At 38.8% G+C, this 17,256-nt stretch overlaps 1 protein-coding gene and 1 pseudogene across 3 annotated transcripts in view; both read right to left on the bottom strand.

The window, feature by feature from the left end:
• LOC111347296 (mRNA-capping enzyme) overlaps window positions 1–13,314 on the bottom strand; it is a 13,506-nt gene extending 192 nt beyond the window's left edge. The window contains exons 1-18 of one of the 3 annotated variants that reach the window (XM_088747445.1): window positions 13,103–13,314; window positions 12,481–12,590; window positions 11,491–11,594; window positions 11,318–11,406; window positions 10,917–10,992; window positions 9,693–9,723; window positions 8,800–9,018; window positions 7,037–7,137; window positions 5,703–5,894; window positions 4,933–5,068; window positions 4,451–4,522; window positions 3,951–4,031; window positions 3,175–3,258; window positions 2,661–2,729; window positions 2,280–2,380; window positions 1,819–1,885; window positions 1,384–1,513; window positions 1–1,226 (exon numbers count right to left, since the gene is read on the bottom strand). The exon at window positions 1–1,226 is cut by the window's left edge and continues 192 nt beyond it. In XM_088747445.1, the coding sequence (XP_088603571.1) occupies window positions 1,099–1,226; window positions 1,384–1,513; window positions 1,819–1,885; window positions 2,280–2,380; window positions 2,661–2,729; window positions 3,175–3,258; window positions 3,951–4,031; window positions 4,451–4,522; window positions 4,933–5,068; window positions 5,703–5,894; window positions 7,037–7,137; window positions 8,800–9,018; window positions 9,693–9,723; window positions 10,917–10,992; window positions 11,318–11,406; window positions 11,491–11,594; window positions 12,481–12,590; window positions 13,103–13,163 (1,851 nt within the window). In that variant the 5' untranslated portion in view covers window positions 13,164–13,314 and the 3' untranslated portion in view covers window positions 1–1,098. Of the gene's footprint in view, window positions 1,227–1,383; window positions 1,514–1,818; window positions 1,886–2,279; window positions 2,381–2,660; window positions 2,730–3,174; window positions 3,259–3,950; window positions 4,032–4,450; window positions 4,523–4,932; window positions 5,069–5,702; window positions 5,895–7,036; window positions 7,138–8,799; window positions 9,019–9,692; window positions 9,724–10,916; window positions 10,993–11,317; window positions 11,407–11,467; window positions 11,595–12,480; window positions 12,591–13,102 lie in introns of all 3 variants that reach the window. The other 2 variants (XM_088747447.1, XM_088747446.1) reach the window with 2 other exon arrangements.
• Window positions 13,315–15,029: 1,715 nt separating this feature from the next.
• LOC148739846 (sodium/bile acid cotransporter 7-A pseudogene) lies at window positions 15,030–17,103 on the bottom strand (annotated as a pseudogene).
• Window positions 17,104–17,256: the final 153 nt, after the last annotated feature.

Consider the following 17,256-nt stretch of genomic DNA (forward strand, 5'->3'; position numbering starts at 1 on the left):
AATGTGACACAAGGCAAGAAGAAAGTCTCTTAAACTTAAAGTAGCTAAAATTAAAAAAAAAAAAAATTATGAAATTTAAGTTTCAAATTTTATGCTGGCCGCACCATTGTAGTCATCAGTTATTCAAACTAAAAAGTACCTCGTGTGAGATGCCAGTTTCAAATTACATAAAACTATGTACATTTTTTTTTCTTTGTTCTTTTTCTTTTTTTTTTTTTTGGTTTCTTCAAATACTAACCTCGCCTGCAACCGATCATTTTTGTTTACCTTCTGTAACAAATTCAAATCCACGCGACGGAAGAATCAGTACCTTCAAGCTAAACTAAAAATGCTAGTAGGGAGAAAAGAAGTAGAACTATACAAAAAATTTCAGCACTGATAAAAGCACAAAACATGTGCAGTTGGCCACTACTGACTGAGGAAAAAAGTCGAAGTATATTTTTCAACATACAGAATGTATGATTGTCCCAAACTCTCTTACGCGCAGAGGCTTAACCTTTCAATCTCCTTTCGCATACAACCTCGTTTCCAGAGCCTCCCTTCTTTCCTTTCCCTTGAGTAAGAGAGAGACGGTGAGAGGAAGACTGGTGACCCTGGAAATAAGGTTTCTTAGCATTTTAGTACTCAGGAAGAGTGTATGAAAAAGGCACGTTTGTGGCCGATACATCAACAAACAGTCGATGACATTTTTTGGGGCAATATTGTAGAAGGGTTTTGAACCCAAAAATCCTAACAACTGATAAAAGAAGTATTTCAAGTATTTTCCAGAGCAGCCTACTGATAACAGAAGGAAAAAGAATATAAATTAAGAAGAGCCTAATGCTATAAAATCTCTACAAATGCGAAATAACAGCAGTCGATGTTTGCGTCACGTCGGTAGACCAAGTCGGCACTATTTGGTTTCTCGCGACGACGCCATCGGATTACGGCGGACGATCCGAGCGCGGTTCTCTCCTTCACGATAGCCAGTCAAAGACTCTATCCGACTGGTTTAAGTCTTTTTATTCATATGTGCGCGGTTGCCGTCCCCTAAGAAGAGCTCCTACTGACGCAAGCCGGCTTCTGCTGCTTTTAAGGCGATTCTGGTGAGTCTGCGGTCTAAACTGCGGCATGACTCGTGGATGGAGCGTTGGGGTCTCTGTGTCTAACTGAGTTGTAACGATATTTCTCTATGACCTCCAGGAGCCATTGCTTTGTCACAGGTCGTTGAATGCTTTTGCATACGTCTGAAATTAAGCAGGAAAATAAACAGTCCTTCAATCCGTATCTATTTCACCCATGAACTCCTAAAATCCCCTAATTCTAAGTTCTTTTCTCTCCAAGATATGCCGCTTTGATTTGTAATAAAATCACAAACCAACAAAACGCATCACGGCCTCTTACTCATAGCTGTGTTGTAGCCGTTTGGGAAACTTTTATCTTCCCTGACTCTGAGAAATTTCCACTGGTTGCCTTCAGTATCCCAAGTACATTCCACCACCTTCTTGTCGAGGCTTTTAAGTTCTTTAGTAACCTAAGAGGAAAAAAAAAAGTCTAAGAAATGCAGTGCGTACGAAGCAGAGTAGTTAATTGATTGTAACAGTCCGCCCCCATTCCAATTTCTAAAAGAGAAAAATCTTCGATTGAATGTCGAAAGTAGTCCAGGATTGCATAATTTTCGCCTGACTGCGCTATGTGATTGGTCCATAAAACTCGCGCCACTCTCTCAACCAATCAGAAGCAAAACTAGAACCAAACACGACTTGGTGGCCCGCGTTTTTCCCGCGCTTTTAGCAGTCTGCTTGTTTTTTAATCGAAAAGCGCTGTATCTGCACAAACCTTGATTTGGGCAAACGGTTGGTCAAAGCCACCGACCATAAGAGCACCAACTGATTGAGGAATGCACCTTAAAAAAAAAAAGAAGAACGATTATTTAACACAATTTCTCTCGCTTAACCCTTTGCCTCATGAAAGTGACTGACAGACCAGCATGTAGTTTCTCCCTGCAATGTCGCCCCGGAATCAGGCGTTAAGCGCAAGGAGAATAACGGGCATGATCACCTACTTAATGGGCTCTTGATTGTTGAAACAAATTTTCCTTGTCAGAACCTTGGGAAATGTATAGAGAACAGTATGGGGAACATGCAAGCTGATTTCAAGGTGTAAAGGGTAAATTTTAAGAAATTTGTGACAAATTTGTTTCTCTGCCTTTTGCCGCCATTTTTCAGAAGGGCCTGGTGAGAGCAGTTCTGGTTTTGCATCAATGCAGGTCAGAGTTTTAACAACCATTATTAACATACCCTTCTTGTCGAACAGTCCTTATACTGAGAACGAAGTCCACGGAGTTTAGCGTCGGTGGTTTCCATTTCAGTAACTCAGAGCTCTGTCCGGCTTCATATGGCTGAAACAGAAAGCAATGGCGAAATTTTCAGAGCAATTTTCATTTGAATGTTGTAAGTAATCCGAAATTACTTAAGTTGTTCCTTTCTACGCTTTATGATTGATCCGAAAAGCTACCACCCGCTTTCAACCAATCAGATACTAAGCTAAATCCAGTGGCTACTTTATCACTCGCGTTGCGTCTACTTCGTACCCAGACCTCTCGATTCGGAGGTACTAAACAACGAGCCATCGCAGCTTGCCTTTCATCAAATATTTTTCACTAGTTAAGTTTAACTTACCTCCTCGGCGGGGTTGAATATTAGTCCATCATTCTCATGGGTAAGTTTAGGACTCCAGTTTTCTAACACCTATGGAACAAAATTTCAAACGCACATAAGAATGTGAAGGTGCCACTCTACACTTTTCCTTACATTCAATGATAATTGCCGTCAGCCAAAAGAAACGAAATGATAACGTGAAAAGTAATCTGTTTAAATTTCGCCAGATTTTTTCGAAGTAGAGAGGCAGTCGCCCTTCACGCTCTCAGAGTTAGCCTCAGTTTTACGAAGACTGATCATAGGGATAACCTCCGACGCTTCCTTTTATGTATCCACAATAAAAAATTGATTGATTGATTGAATGATTGATTGATTGATTGATTGATTGATTGATTGATTGATTGATTGATTGAATAACACAATTCCTCTTCGGGGATAGAGCGTGAAGTGGTCACTCAGAAGAACAAATTTAAATAAAATAATACAAATAAAAACTATCCATCCATAATTTTATTTTAGACTCGTAAAGACCTACCCACTCTGCTTTCTCGACTGGAAAGAATTTTTTCGCTCTAATGCTGAACGGCTCCTTCGACTTGTCCAAGAGTCCTTGCTGAGCCTACCAAAAAGGGAAATAAAACGTTGAAAAGCGCATTTTAGGTTTGCCGGATGGCAAAAGTCAATACAGTGATCTGACGGGAGTTAATCACAAGGCAAAAAATAATGGAAAAAGAAAAGGAGAAATTTGAGGTGACACTCGAACTATTCAACGCTCGAATGAGCAAATATCAACCACACAGACAGACAGCCAAATAGACTTGGCTTTATCAACTTAGTTGATGTGAATTGGTCACCGTAAATACGTTTTTGAGCTGAAGTTTCCACGTTAGCCCTTTTTCGATTCCCTCAAACGTGGGTTATGACACTCGAAACGTCTGCCTTTGAATCTCTCTCACGGTTTCAGAAACTTAGCGCCCTTATTCAGGGAGAGACATTCAGACCACGGACTGACGGACTGACGGACTGACTGACTGACGGACTGACGGACTGACTGACCGACTGACTGACGGATGGACGGACTGACAGACTGACTGACTGACTGACTGATTGACTGATTGACTGACTGGCTGACCGACCGACCGACTGACTGACTGACTGACTGACTGACTGACTGACGGACTGACTGACCGACTGACTGATGGACGGACTGACCGACTGACGGACAGACGGACGGACGGACTGACTGACGGACTGTCTGACTGACTGACGGACTGACTGACAGAAAAATATACATTTACTTCAATTACTTACTGCTTGGTTTCGAGCCATTTCAATTTCCTTTTCAATGCAAATCATTCTGATGTCGTGGCTTTGTTTTCCGACTTCTTGCCCCTACAGATAAAATAACATGAACTGATTTACAATCCACAATGCGAGGTATCGTTAGAGAGAATAGAAAAGGAGTGTGGGCAGATTTGATTCTCAAAGTAAAAACAGGAAGTTGGACAGCATTAGAGAAACAACTCTTCGACAAGCATGACTTCATGCCTCCCAGATATCGGTTGAGTGCTCAGTGTTACCAACTGAATCACATAGACACATTTTGGGAGCGAGTGACAAATAAACCTGTTGAAATTGTACTTGACAATTAGACCCTCACGAGTAAACTTAACAAAAACAAATACAGAATGGAGAATCTTTCACAACATGTCAGACTTCAACGAGGCTAGAACTGCGTCTAACAAGTAAGCTACAGAGCCTCGATTGGGGAACAGCTTTACCTGAAAAATACCCAATAAAAAATAACTTACTTGGAATCTAACTATGTCGTAAGCGAGGTATCGAGGGTGAACTCTTCCATTTTCCTTGTCAAGAACCATCTCCTAAAACAGAACGTAACAAATTAAAATTTAGTTTCAAAGGCTGCTTCGCAGTGTCAGAAAAGTCCTAAAAGTTGTCACCACAGTCCACCGTACCAGAGTTAACCTGAATATAGTAAGAAATTCCCATTCGCTGCGGGAACAGACTGACTCCCGATGATCATCAGCGGCAGTGCATGGAGCTAAGCAAGTGAGGATTGAAAATTGGCAATCCGAATCAATCTTCTCAATCCTTACCTGTCCTGGTTATTTCTTGGTCCATTCTACTAATTTAAGTGTTTTTCGATCTAACTCAGGTGATATTTTGTTGATTCAATCACTTGATACGACGCAGAATACGACTCAAAATATCTACGGCAAGTTCACAATTAAGTTTTAGTCTAGTACATGTAAGTAACACCATGGTCTCTTACCCCATCAATCAGAGTGTCATAAATGTGCTCTTTGAGGTTTTTACGCTGAGGGAAATAGAACTGCGGTGCAGTAAACACGTTATTATCTCTGTCTATCAAGTATATTTCTCTTTCTTTTAAAATCAGCATCATGTACCTGAAGAAAAAAGAACAAATGCAGCGACTAGTTTTTAGACTAACCGGGCTAGAAGCTAGCCTGCAGTGCGAGCGTCTTATTAGCGTGAGTTAACTAACGTTCAGTATTTAAATCTCGCGATCGTTTACCGACCGGCCATGTTTGATTTAGAGTTGACGGTGAGGGAAGGGGAGGGGGAGGCGTGATTTCTACTACCCCACCAACTCCTCTCTCCTTTGTAAAAATCAAAGATGGTGGTTATAATTTTCACCAAGAAAATACAGAGCACTCGTTCGCCATAAGTCACGCCGGCTCCAGACAGTTGAGCATGGCGAATGATTAGAGGTAAAGTCAAGAGAGCCCAGAATACTGGGCGTTGACATGTTTTCTGCAAAGCAGACGTAATTTTTTTTTGGCGTCTTTAAGGTCAGCGGAGTTAAGCCCGAAAGGAGCACTAGGGGCGAGACACGCGGGATTTTTTCCACGCTCCAATCCTCGCGCGGGTCTTCCTTATCACGCTTGATTCCTCTCGCCTGAAAAACGAAAAATTAAATATACGAACAACTCATATTTTGCAAGTTAGTAGTGCTAAATCCAAACTGGCGAACTCGCAGTTCCTTTAGCCCGAATCTAAACTGGCTTCAAATAAAATCACCTCACGCCATCTGCTTTCCAACTGACTCTGTAAGGTTTTTCGTGAAGTAACTTAATATTCTGGACATCCATGGATACTGGCTGGCTTCCTGGAAATCCTCCACTGGAAGAAAGGTTACCACAGAAGGTGAAAGAACTGTTTAAACATCGAATATTCTTTTCTCCCTGGCTCAACAAACCAAACGCAGAAAATCTAAACGTATTAAATGAATGTCTTAAAAACGTTGTAAAAAATTGTTACACGTTTTAATCAGTACCTATTGTTGTCTTTGGTATTTAGAGCCGAATTACTTCATCACTTTCTTGACTTGATGATCACGTTACGTTAGCGTCAAAACGTCGTCGACTAGGTTTTTCTAGCTTTCTAAATTTTTTCATGTACTACATAGAATCGGACCGATACTCGTGGTCATAAAATAAGTGAGGAGAATTTGCTACCTTTCTATAATCAAGAAACGGATAGATATTCTAGTCTTCACGGATAAAGACGAATAAACCGTAGGCCTCGTCTCCTGCAGGGTTAGGGGTAGGAGACGTTAATTTCCCACGCACGAGATTACTGTGCTGTGGATGTCCTCCCCTGGAGTGGGATGGGTGGGAGTTGGCCCTGAAAAGCCCTCATGGGGAGTGGTCGACTAACGTACGTATGTACGTATGTACGTATGTATGTATGTATGTATGTATGTATGTATGCATGTAGAGAGGATATAGATACTGATGAAATTTCCACATAAAACACAATTTTTTGAAATTCATTTTCGATGCATTTTCGTGCAGTTAAAGGGGTTACCTATCAAAAACTGCCTGTCACAAAAATGTTATGAAATTCGGATCTAAAGTTATAATGGAGAAATAAAGACAATAATACTTATAGTTTCTGTTTCAAAAAATCAAAATTCTAATGAAGAGAAAAATTCTATAACAGCATGTTAGTAACCATGGCGACACCAATATCCTCGCACGTGAAAGATAAAATAGTATCTTCACCGCGCGCGATGAAGATATGATTTTGTAGTAAAAGGAAACAATCCTGATATTTCATCAGTATCTATATAATAAAATGTTATAAAAAAAGTTGTATCGCAATTTTTTAAAGTTCAATACCAATTAAATTATTGTTTTCTTTTTCATATGGACATAAGAACTGTTTAAGTCGTTATACCTTAACATCATTGTGTATATTCCCCATGCTATTTCATTCCTATCGAACTGACGAGTAGACTTAGTTTGACAGTCATAAGTTCTTTTCTTTGACCTTAAGCCTATCGTTCCTTTTATAATCAAGTTTCGCCAATTTCTTGCCATATTTCTTCCTAAGCCTTTAATTTTTCTCACCTTTCCCAAGCGCACATTTTTTCACATATTTCTTGGATTTCTTCTCTTCTGGCTGAATTGACTACCTCTATCCCTTCCACCTCATCCATAAATTTTGCTTCCTGTAAACACAAAACATGGGTTTACTTTCCGTTTACAAGCCGTTTGTCAGCCGTTTAGAAAAAATTTGCATCCGTCTGAACGGCTTCGGTCATCCGTTCGTCGAAATCATCAGCCCGTTCGAACGGCTTGTTCACCCGTTCGTCGGAAACATCAGCCCGTTCGAACGGCCTGCTCATCCGTTCGTGAAAAACATCAGCCCGTTAGAACGGCTTGGTCATCCGTTCGTGAAAAACATCAGCCCGTTCGAACGGCTTGGTCACCAGTACTGTTGTCGAAAACAAGACATACGAACGGCTTGGTCATCCGTTCATTGAAAAACATCAGTCCGTTCGAACGACTTGGACTATTTTCCGTCGAACGACTTGTAACATCGGTTTGGAAGGTTCATACTAGAAACGCCACCGTTTACTGAAAATAAATTCTTACGTTCGAGCGGCATCAGTCATCTGTCACGTGCTAATGTTTACAAGATTTGTCCAATTTCATTCACTCGCATTTTGCCTTTAAACACCGCGCGTACACAAGCAATAACATGTCTCCTAATCGATAAACACTAACTTTCCGTATACGCTGTTCAGTGGGTATGTGAAGTTTTATTGTCTTGCCGTTCTCACATGGGAGCGTGTCTTTGACCAAAGATTTAAGTAGGTCACAAGTCATGAATTAAAATATCAATAGAATTTTCTATCACCTAACTTTCAATTGTTTCTGAGCGGTACTATGACAAGCGAAAGAGTCGATGGCAGGAAAGATTTCGTTTGTAGTATCAATTGACACACAAAAAGCAAAAGTCTAAGTGTTCATCAGACATCTTTTGAAATGCATTGTTTACATACATTTGTCTTCGGAAGCCGTTGAATTTTCGCAAGCCGTTGAGTCGTTCGCGTGACCCGTTCGATAATTTTGACAAGCCGTTCGGTCGTTTAGGTAACCCGTTCTATAATTTTCACAAGCCGTTCGGTCGTTTGCGTGACCCGTTCGAAAATTTTGACAAGCCGTTCAGTAGTTTAGGTAACCCGTTCGAAAATTTACACAAGCCGTTCGGAATATTTGATAACCCGTTAAGCCGTTCGATAGCATCCGTTCGAACGGGTGAGTTCCCCCGTTTGTTACCCGTTCGGTGGCCGTGCGTTTCACCCGTTTCACGGAAAGTCGTTAGTGTACGTTTTTCCATGAGAGGTCACTGTCATGTGTTGTAATTCCCTCTCTAGTAGGGAGTTTAAGTCACGACTACGGCCACGCCGGCAACAACGTCAGTCAAAAAGTGAACTTATATTTTACCTTCAAATCTCGCGATATTCTTAGGTCACATAGTTTGTTTCTCAATCTCAAAAGTATTTCGAAACTGAACATGGAACACAGCGGTAAATTAGAAATAAAAATTTTAAAAAGTAACCGTCTTCGTTCACGTCTAGACAACGCAAAGTTTGGTAATTTCATGTTGTTGTTTTGTAGAGGACGCAAATAAAATTTACAAAGATTTACAACGCACGTGCACAGCTACTGTTCTGCTGACATTAAACCTTTTGTTTAGTACAGTGACGTTCCCATTGCCGTTGCCGTCGTGGTTTTCTTTAACCCCCTTATATTTTCGCAACAACATCAGCAATGATAACGATAAGAATGATGATGAAAAGACAAGACTTCAAAGAAAAATTGACCTTCAATCTTGGATCCCTTCGCATCTTTTTCCTTCTCCCTTCAGAGTGACTCCCCTCTCCCACATTTCTCCCATTCTGTTCTTCATTGTCGGTGAGTCCTTCGTCTTCCTCAAGGCACCAATCAGGAAGCTCAGGGGCAATGATGAATTCTTTTGAGTCACCATAACGAGCAATTAGGTCTTTTAAATAGTGTTCTTTATAAATTCCTGGAGGGCGACACTGCAAAAATTTGTTTAGAAAAAAACAACTTTGATTTTTGATGCCAATTGCTATATTTTTTTATCATGTATCAACTGCTACAACCTTGAGAAAAATCTAGATTGCACCACTACAACCAATATCAACCACGTTTCTATCTCAAAAAGCTAAATTTCTCCCCTTCCCCCAATTCAGTGCTACTTGAAATCTTTAGAAATACCGAGCCCGTACAACATGTGCAGCACTGATTGAAAATAGAGAGGGGGGGGGGGGAGGGGGAGGGAGAGGGAGAAAGGAGTGTCTTGTCTTAGAATGGGCAAGTGCAAATTGATATGAGACCTGAATAACAATAATTGTAATTTTTCTTACATTTTTAAAGATCGATTGGCCTTGTTCCTTACATGTAGCTGGATTATTTTGCTGAGACTTTCAACTCAATAGATTATGTTTTAATTCAAAATCATTTACAGTCATTAACATTCCACTATATCCTTCATTAGCATAAGGTTTATATCTATTAATAAATGCTCTTCTCCACAGTTTGCCTTTTTTTAAAAAAAAAAAAAACAAATCATGCTCTCCAGTGTGCTCCATAATATAACTTAATTGATTTATGCTAGACAGACATGTGGGTGAGTAAATTGATGAAAATGCAATCTTGTATTCAGTTTTAATGATTGAATTCAAACACAAACCTGTGCAAAACAGTGAATAGCTGCCTCAATACTATAAAAAAACACAGAAAAAATAAGAAATAAGAAGTTAACCCAAAATATTAGAATAGCACTGATTACATGTAGTCATTGATCCAAGGGATTGATCTGGTAAACTCCTGGGCCCAGTTGTTTGAAGGCTGACTGGTACTAACCCAGGGTTCATGATATTTTAATCCAGGTTTCCCTATTATTTTCTCTATTCAAGATCCTTTCTGGGATACTCTTCCCTACTTTTTTAGAGCATCTGATCATCAAATTGTAGACAAATATTATATTTACATAGAACTTTCTTTTAAAGCTTTCAGATCTGAGATGAAATTTAATGCTAACCCTAAGTTATCTACACCCAGCTTTGAACAATCCAGTCCTGGATCCACATGATCAATCTGGTAAACTCTTTCATTCATAAGACTGACCATGAAATCAACTCTTTAACTCCCATGAGTGACCAAGACAGAATTTCTCCTTACAATAGCAGCACAAGATCATGCAGACCAATGATGAAAAAATTAATAAAGATAACTACACTCTGCAGAGTGCACATAATGCCCAAAACAAGTACAAATATCATGCAGGATTAGTACTCCTGGGAACTGGTTCGACAGGTTTTCTTGCATTGCATCATAAAATCGACAAATTGGAATTGAAGTCGCTAAAAAAATGGTACACAATTTAAATTTTTTTCTGACAACAAAGAGTCAGAATGATCCAAGTTTATCAGATAAATCAAATGAAGAAGAGCAGTTAGATGACGATAAAATTTCATCATTTATTGAAGAAAATAGCAACATAACAGTGAACGAATTCCGTTCCGCTTTGCATACTTCTCACTTGCACTCCCCGTAAATAAATATCTGCAAAATTCGCCTGCACTCACAAATAATAATTTGGCATATTGGCTGATAAATAACTTATAAGACACTTTGGTGTGTTGTATCGCTGAGTATTTTTACTCGTTATTTGTATTTTGACTCACCCTACAGGCTCGTCAAAATATGGCACAACTCGTAAAAATACTCAGCAATACTACACAACAAAATGTCTAGTAAATAAAGATACATATGTGTATATCAGTTGAGGAAACCAAAAGGGAAAAAAAAAAACAAAAAAAAAGATGACTGAGGTGGAAGGAGATTTATAGAAAAAACTTTCTGGTTTAATAAACCTGCATGGTGTTAGAAATTATTCTTACAGCTCAATTACCTCCAGTCATCTCTTTCCACCAGATATGCAATTATCAAAAAACCAGTCCTATTGAAACCATGTGTACAGTGAACACCTACAGATTGAAGAAAAAACACAGTCATACAAGCAAATGTGAGGTCTTAAGTAAGTTTGAACAGGAATTGTGTGGTTCATTTTGCTGGAACTTATGAATCTAGTTTCTTTTGCATTACGGGAATAGCTAGGTTTATGATACTTTCCTTTTCTTTCGAATTCATCTACAGCTCAAGCAAACAACTGCTAATGCTCGCTATTCCACAAATCTGTTTTAAAGCATAATACCATAATAGAAAAGAAAAGTTTAAATCAAACTGCTGTCTGTTCTAGTACTCAGAAAACCACGAAAGTACAAGACAATTCTGACAAAATGATACACCAACCTATTAATTCCCCTGGGTTGTGACTGAAGTAACGATCACACATTCCAATAAATAACTCAACTTGCTCTCTCGAGGGTGTCTTCCCATGCCTACAAAGGGATCAACAAGCATTAGATATATTACAATCTAAAAATCAAATGAATCAATTACAATAAACAAGAGATGGTCCAAACCCCTTTAATTGCATCTTGGTATGTCTGATTCCTGTCTTTTCCACAACTGTTTTGTCGTAAAAACGACTTGTGTTTGTCAGATCAATGATCAATCCCAATCGCATCTAAAAAAAAGGAAACATTTTATAGAATTAACTTACTTTACAAATATTAGAGAGTTTGGGTATGACGTTTACAGCAATTGGCAAAAAACAAAATGAAAAAAAATTTTTTCTACTTTTCCTGGGGTTCTTCAATCAACTCTAAAGAAGAGCTGAAAAAATTTCCATGTATAACATCAGTTTAATTAATTGATTAAAAGCTGACAGAAGACAACAGAAAGTTCAATTTTGGCCATTTGTTGTTTGTTATTTGTTGTTTGTTGTAAATCTCATTCCCTCCCATGAGCGATCAAGGCAGAATTTCTCCTTACAATATCATTACACTATCAAGCAGACAATTAAGTAATGAGAATTAGGAAAAAAGAAAATCAGGGGGTTATCAGTTGATCCAATACCAAATTCTACAAACTAACATCATAAGAACTGTATAGCAGACAGTAAGAAGAATTGCTAATGAGATCTTGGGAGTGAAAGGGTTAAGATGTGAAAATTCTTGAAATCAGATCTTCAGTCACCTTATTTAGATCAGTTGAGGGGAGAAAGGAGTTTGGGAAACAGGAGGGGGAGGGGTATGGGAGACACAGGAGAAAAAAAAAATGGGACACTGAGGTGCAATGGTGAAAATAATGTTTACCAACTATCAATGGACAGTGTCTTGCAATAAAGAACAGTAGAAGCAAAGTTGGTAAAGAATATGGTAAATGTGTCTGAGGCAGGAAACATAGGGGAGACATGTGCTCTCAGTATCCTGATACTCTTATTACCCCCCAGCCCCTTCCCCCCCCCCCCCTCACATCCCCCTAACCATCTCCCATTACCAAACAACGTAATAAATATCTACCGAATTAGAGTTTCTTGCTGATAAAGAGAAAAATCAACATGCACAAACCTTTAGGGACTGGAGATAAGCAAACAACATGGGCAGCTGAAATCTATTTGCCTCTGGGATTTCTTCATCATAGCGAGGGCCTAATGGTGTTTTAAAGGCAAGGAACTTCTCTGAAAGAAAAAGTTTGTCCAAATAAAAATTTTCAGCTATTTCTGAACCTTAACAAGTTTAATAAAAGACATCTATATTATATATGTACATGGGTCAAAATTCTCGGTTCTGACCGGAAATGAAACGACTCAGAAGTGTAAATTCTCAATCTTAAAAGAACAAATTGTTCTTAGATTCCTATATAATGCCGAGTGTATTAATAAAACAACCACTTTAGGGAAGGCTTTGAATTACCACCTTGAATTATGCAGAGGAAACCAAACTCGAAACGTTTTAATAATGAATTGTCGTCAACAAACGCAAGGGAGTTCACCCGAACGTAGTCTACTTTGTAAATGATTCCTCTCTAGACTTCTCACCTCTTTAGTCACTTGAAACACTTATAACAGAGACCTATGACGTCTTTTATTTTCAGATCCTTGCTTTCCTACTGACCACAGAGTCCCTTTAATTAAATCAATACAGATAATAAGGTTGCGGAACTAGACCGAGATCGATTTATTTAACAAACCTGCAATAATCTGACTTTTTCGAGGACAATTCAGCCATCTCGGTGGAACAGACATTATCATGAGTGTCCCTCAATGAGACTAACTGCTTTATAAAGAGATTTTAATGTATAATGATTCAAACATCTCCGTCTTCCGGGATATTTTCCCTCAATTTCATTTCGATGAGTAGAACGACAGCCATGTTTGATAACCTCATTGTTGTGCGAAATGTTCCTACCCATTCTCCTCGCAAATCCAGATCGTTGAGAGGAGTTGAGTAGTGGACGAAGAAAAAATGGGCAATTCAGACTGCATATATAGCTAGTGCTGCCGCATTTCCATAAAACAAAGATGATACAAAATTAGAGTAACTAATTGACACTAAACTAATAATGAGATGGTAACAGATAATCATACTACCAATAATAATAATAATAATAATAATAATAATAATAATAATAATAACTTGTAGAGGCTAGCTCAAGGAACTTACCTTTTTTAGCGCTTTTCATATCTTTTCATAGAGCTAAAAAACCCAAAAGCTAAAAACCGACAGCACTTTTTTAAAAAAAACGCTGCCTTTTTCAACTTTTCACCTTCAGTTAAAATTCAGTAAAAAGGTGACAGTTTTGCATTTTGTCCACTTAAACATACATCCAAAAATATGGCATTTCAGTTTTTCAGCTGTTCTAAATGATCAGAGTTAATTTTTTTTATCGAAAAGTAGAATTACCAGTCTTTCACTGATTACTAGTCAGTCCAGAAACCAAAATTGGCCACTAAAAATTACCTCCAAAATTATGATATTTCAGAATCTCACCCGTTTAAACACTCAGAGTTAATTTTTTTTTTGTCATCAAAGTGTAGAGTTGCTGGAGTCTTTCACTGACTGCTAGTATCCAAAACCCAAAATCAGCCACTAGAGTCCAAAATCCAAAATTGGCCACTAGTGTCCAAAATTTGAAATCAGCCACTAGTGTCCAAAATCCAAAATCAGCCACCACAGGCATCCCAAGCTCACATCTCGAGGAAAAGTGAAAGATTTTTTCATGAAAGCGTCACACATAGTCATAGTGCCACGCAGTGTTAAGTTACTCAAGAATATTTGAGAATGTGAATGCTTCATATGGAAGAGTATAAGGAATGAAATATGGTAGATTTACAATACTAAATATTCTGAAATATGACTTGTTATCTCATAACAAGAAAAACTGTGGTGACAAAGCAAGCCCAAAACAGCAGAAATTGCCCAGAACCACAACCTGCATGGAAGGAGTGTGTGCATTTTAGCAATCTTATGAGTGAAATGTTCATATTTTGGACTATCTCACCTAATCACCTCCTAGCAGTAAAAGAGACAAAATTACAAGACAGTCGAGAGTATAATTCCCTCATTTTTCCGTACATTGAGAGAGATATTGCAAGTAGCTTTTTGGTTCTTGAGTGCTACATACTACAACAGTAATATTCACCTCAATGTCAGCAAAAGGGGTACAGCAGGTTTTTACACCATCTTCAGCGGCCTATGGAAAAAGTTATTGAAACCTCCGTAAACATTGTCTCACTTTCTTTGCAATCATCTCTATCTTACAGCCCAAATAATTACATCAGACGCTGGAATCAGTTTTAACTTGCTTAAAATAAGTGTTGGAGGGAGATACAGTGGCCTCATGGTTAGTGGGCTCAAACCCAGATCAGGTAGTGCAGGTTGGAGTCCTGGTTAGGGACATTGTGTTGCATTCATAGGCAAGACACTACTCTCACTTTACCTCTCTTCCCCCAGGTGTTTAAATGGGTACCAGCAAATTTAATATGCTGGTGGGTAACTCTGACCTGGACTAGCATCCCATCCAGGATGGTGGGGGGGGGGGGGTGGGGGGGAATAGAAATACTCCAAGAAAGGGGAGTTTAAACTTCCCTGCACTTAAAAAATCATAAATCAGAAAACTGCACTTCATATTTATTTAAAAATAAGAGTTATAAACTGCATTTTTCCTTATTTCCCAGTATTTATAGGTCAATTTCTAGTTTTGATTTCCAGTGCATCAAACAACAAATTTAAAGTGATCTCTAGTTGGTTCCCTTTAATTGATTCTTCTAAATACGTTCTTCAATTTACATTTAATGCAGGCTTGAATGCAGACTGAGTAAAATAATTTATCTACCAAACTTACACTCATGTCATACAGTATGAAAACATTCACAGTATTATTTTCAAAGATCTTTTTTATGGCCCATGTCTTAAGAGCTATTGCTTTCCTCATGCATGTTTACATTAAAACTGTTTTAAATACCATATCATTTCCTTGTAACAAGTTAATACAAAGTACCTCATGCACTGCAACCCTTTCAATACAGCATTTAAAGTTAATGCATTGAAATGTTAAAAACAGTGATGCATAGGTTATGCATTTAACTTGGGGAAAATGTTCTGCACAAATTAAAAGAGTACACAAGGCATTTGAGTTGTTTTTTCTTCTACCTCAAGTAATGTTGGTTCATGGGGGGTGGGATGGGGGGGAAGTTTCAATGCACAAAACTTTCTATAAATTATCTCTTGCCAGGGAAAGGGCTAATTATGTTGTTCTTGGCGACACATGAGCTAAACAGTTCCAGTTCCTGCTACTTTCTCCTTCTGCTGACAACTGATCATCCATGCTTTTACTACAGGAACCAAGAGACCTCCAAGTAGAATCTGCACTGGATGATAAATGAGCAGAGGGATAGAAATCAAGGAGAGGTAACTGTATCCTGAAAAGACAATCTTGAGCATGGGAATTCCCAATGTGAGAGATTTGTGGGTTGAACAAAACATGATTGCTCCTGTGTCTGCTGAGGTAAATGGAGAATCCCTCATGGTTGCTAAGGAAAATGTCAACATCAGAAGACAGCATTGCAGACAGATTATCAGTACTGCCACAGCTAGTATGCTAGAAGAGTCGATCTCGCCACTCTTGTGGGAAAATGTGTCACAGAATGTTGTATATATTATGAGAAGAAGTACACAGCTACTGATCGTTCCAAAAGGAGGTTTGGTTTGTTCCATCCAGTCTTTAATGTACCTTCTGAGAAACTGACCTATTAGTAAAGGGAACACAACTGTCATGGACAACTGACCCACAATGGACGCAAAAGGAACCGCAGACGACCGAGGAACACAAGCAGTAAAAATGGTGTGACGAATATTCCCAGAAAACTACCAAACGCCGAATTGAAGATCGCAGCCGCTTCGTTTCCACCGACGGCCTTCGTTAGAATCACGGCTGAGGAAACAGGTGGAGGCATACAGCCCACTACTAGGAGGCTTTTCAGAAGCCATTCATTCAAGCTGCCTAACTCTAAAAGCTTCACTAACAGCGAAAATAAGGCAGGTACAAAAGCCAGCGTAAATCCCTGAACAAAAAGGTGTAATCTAACATTGCTAAGGGCGCTTTTCAACTCTTCTGACTTCAAGGACAGCCCACTGTTCAAGAAGATGCCTGAAACAGCTATATATTTGACGGTGATTTCTGGTTTAAAAATGCCACCTTTTGCTCCAATAAAAGGGGCAAACTTAGCTAGGCAGATTACTACAATAATTCCGATCAAGGACCAGTTCTTTCGGAGCCTTGCGATCATTTTCACAGCATTTCAATATCAACCTCTCTGACTTTCCGCCATTTTAATGTTGATGATATTGCCACATGAACGGGTAGTTTGTGTGTCGTGACTTCACACTTATTATTACACGAGAAGAGCTTCCTAAGAAGCTTTTGATACCCCACTAGGACGTCAGATCAAATCGAAATGACGAAAGAAGCATTCTTTATGGATGGGAGCACAACTTCCGGATCAAGAAAAACAACAGAATAAAGAAAGCATCTATCTGAATCATCATCATCATCATCATCATAGTTTATTTAATAAAGCAGGTTGAGGGATAGGCAAGACATTACGTCCTGATGTGGACCTGCATCAACTAAACTATCAATTAATAAATACCTAATTAGTGAATAGACCGAAAATGGTATGTAAATAATGACAATTAAAGGAAATAAATATTAATAACAATACGGAGTAAATGTTAAAAGTATTTAAAGTCAACAGATTTGTAGGAAACGCTGCAGGAAGAATAAAAAGATAACGAGGAAAAGAGATCTAAGAGTATTCTGGAACAGAAAACGGCCTGACGCAG

Source organism: Stylophora pistillata, chromosome 2, assembly GCF_964205215.1.
Source record: "Stylophora pistillata chromosome 2, jaStyPist1.2, whole genome shotgun sequence".
Taxonomy (NCBI): Eukaryota; Metazoa; Cnidaria; class Anthozoa; order Scleractinia; family Pocilloporidae; genus Stylophora; species Stylophora pistillata.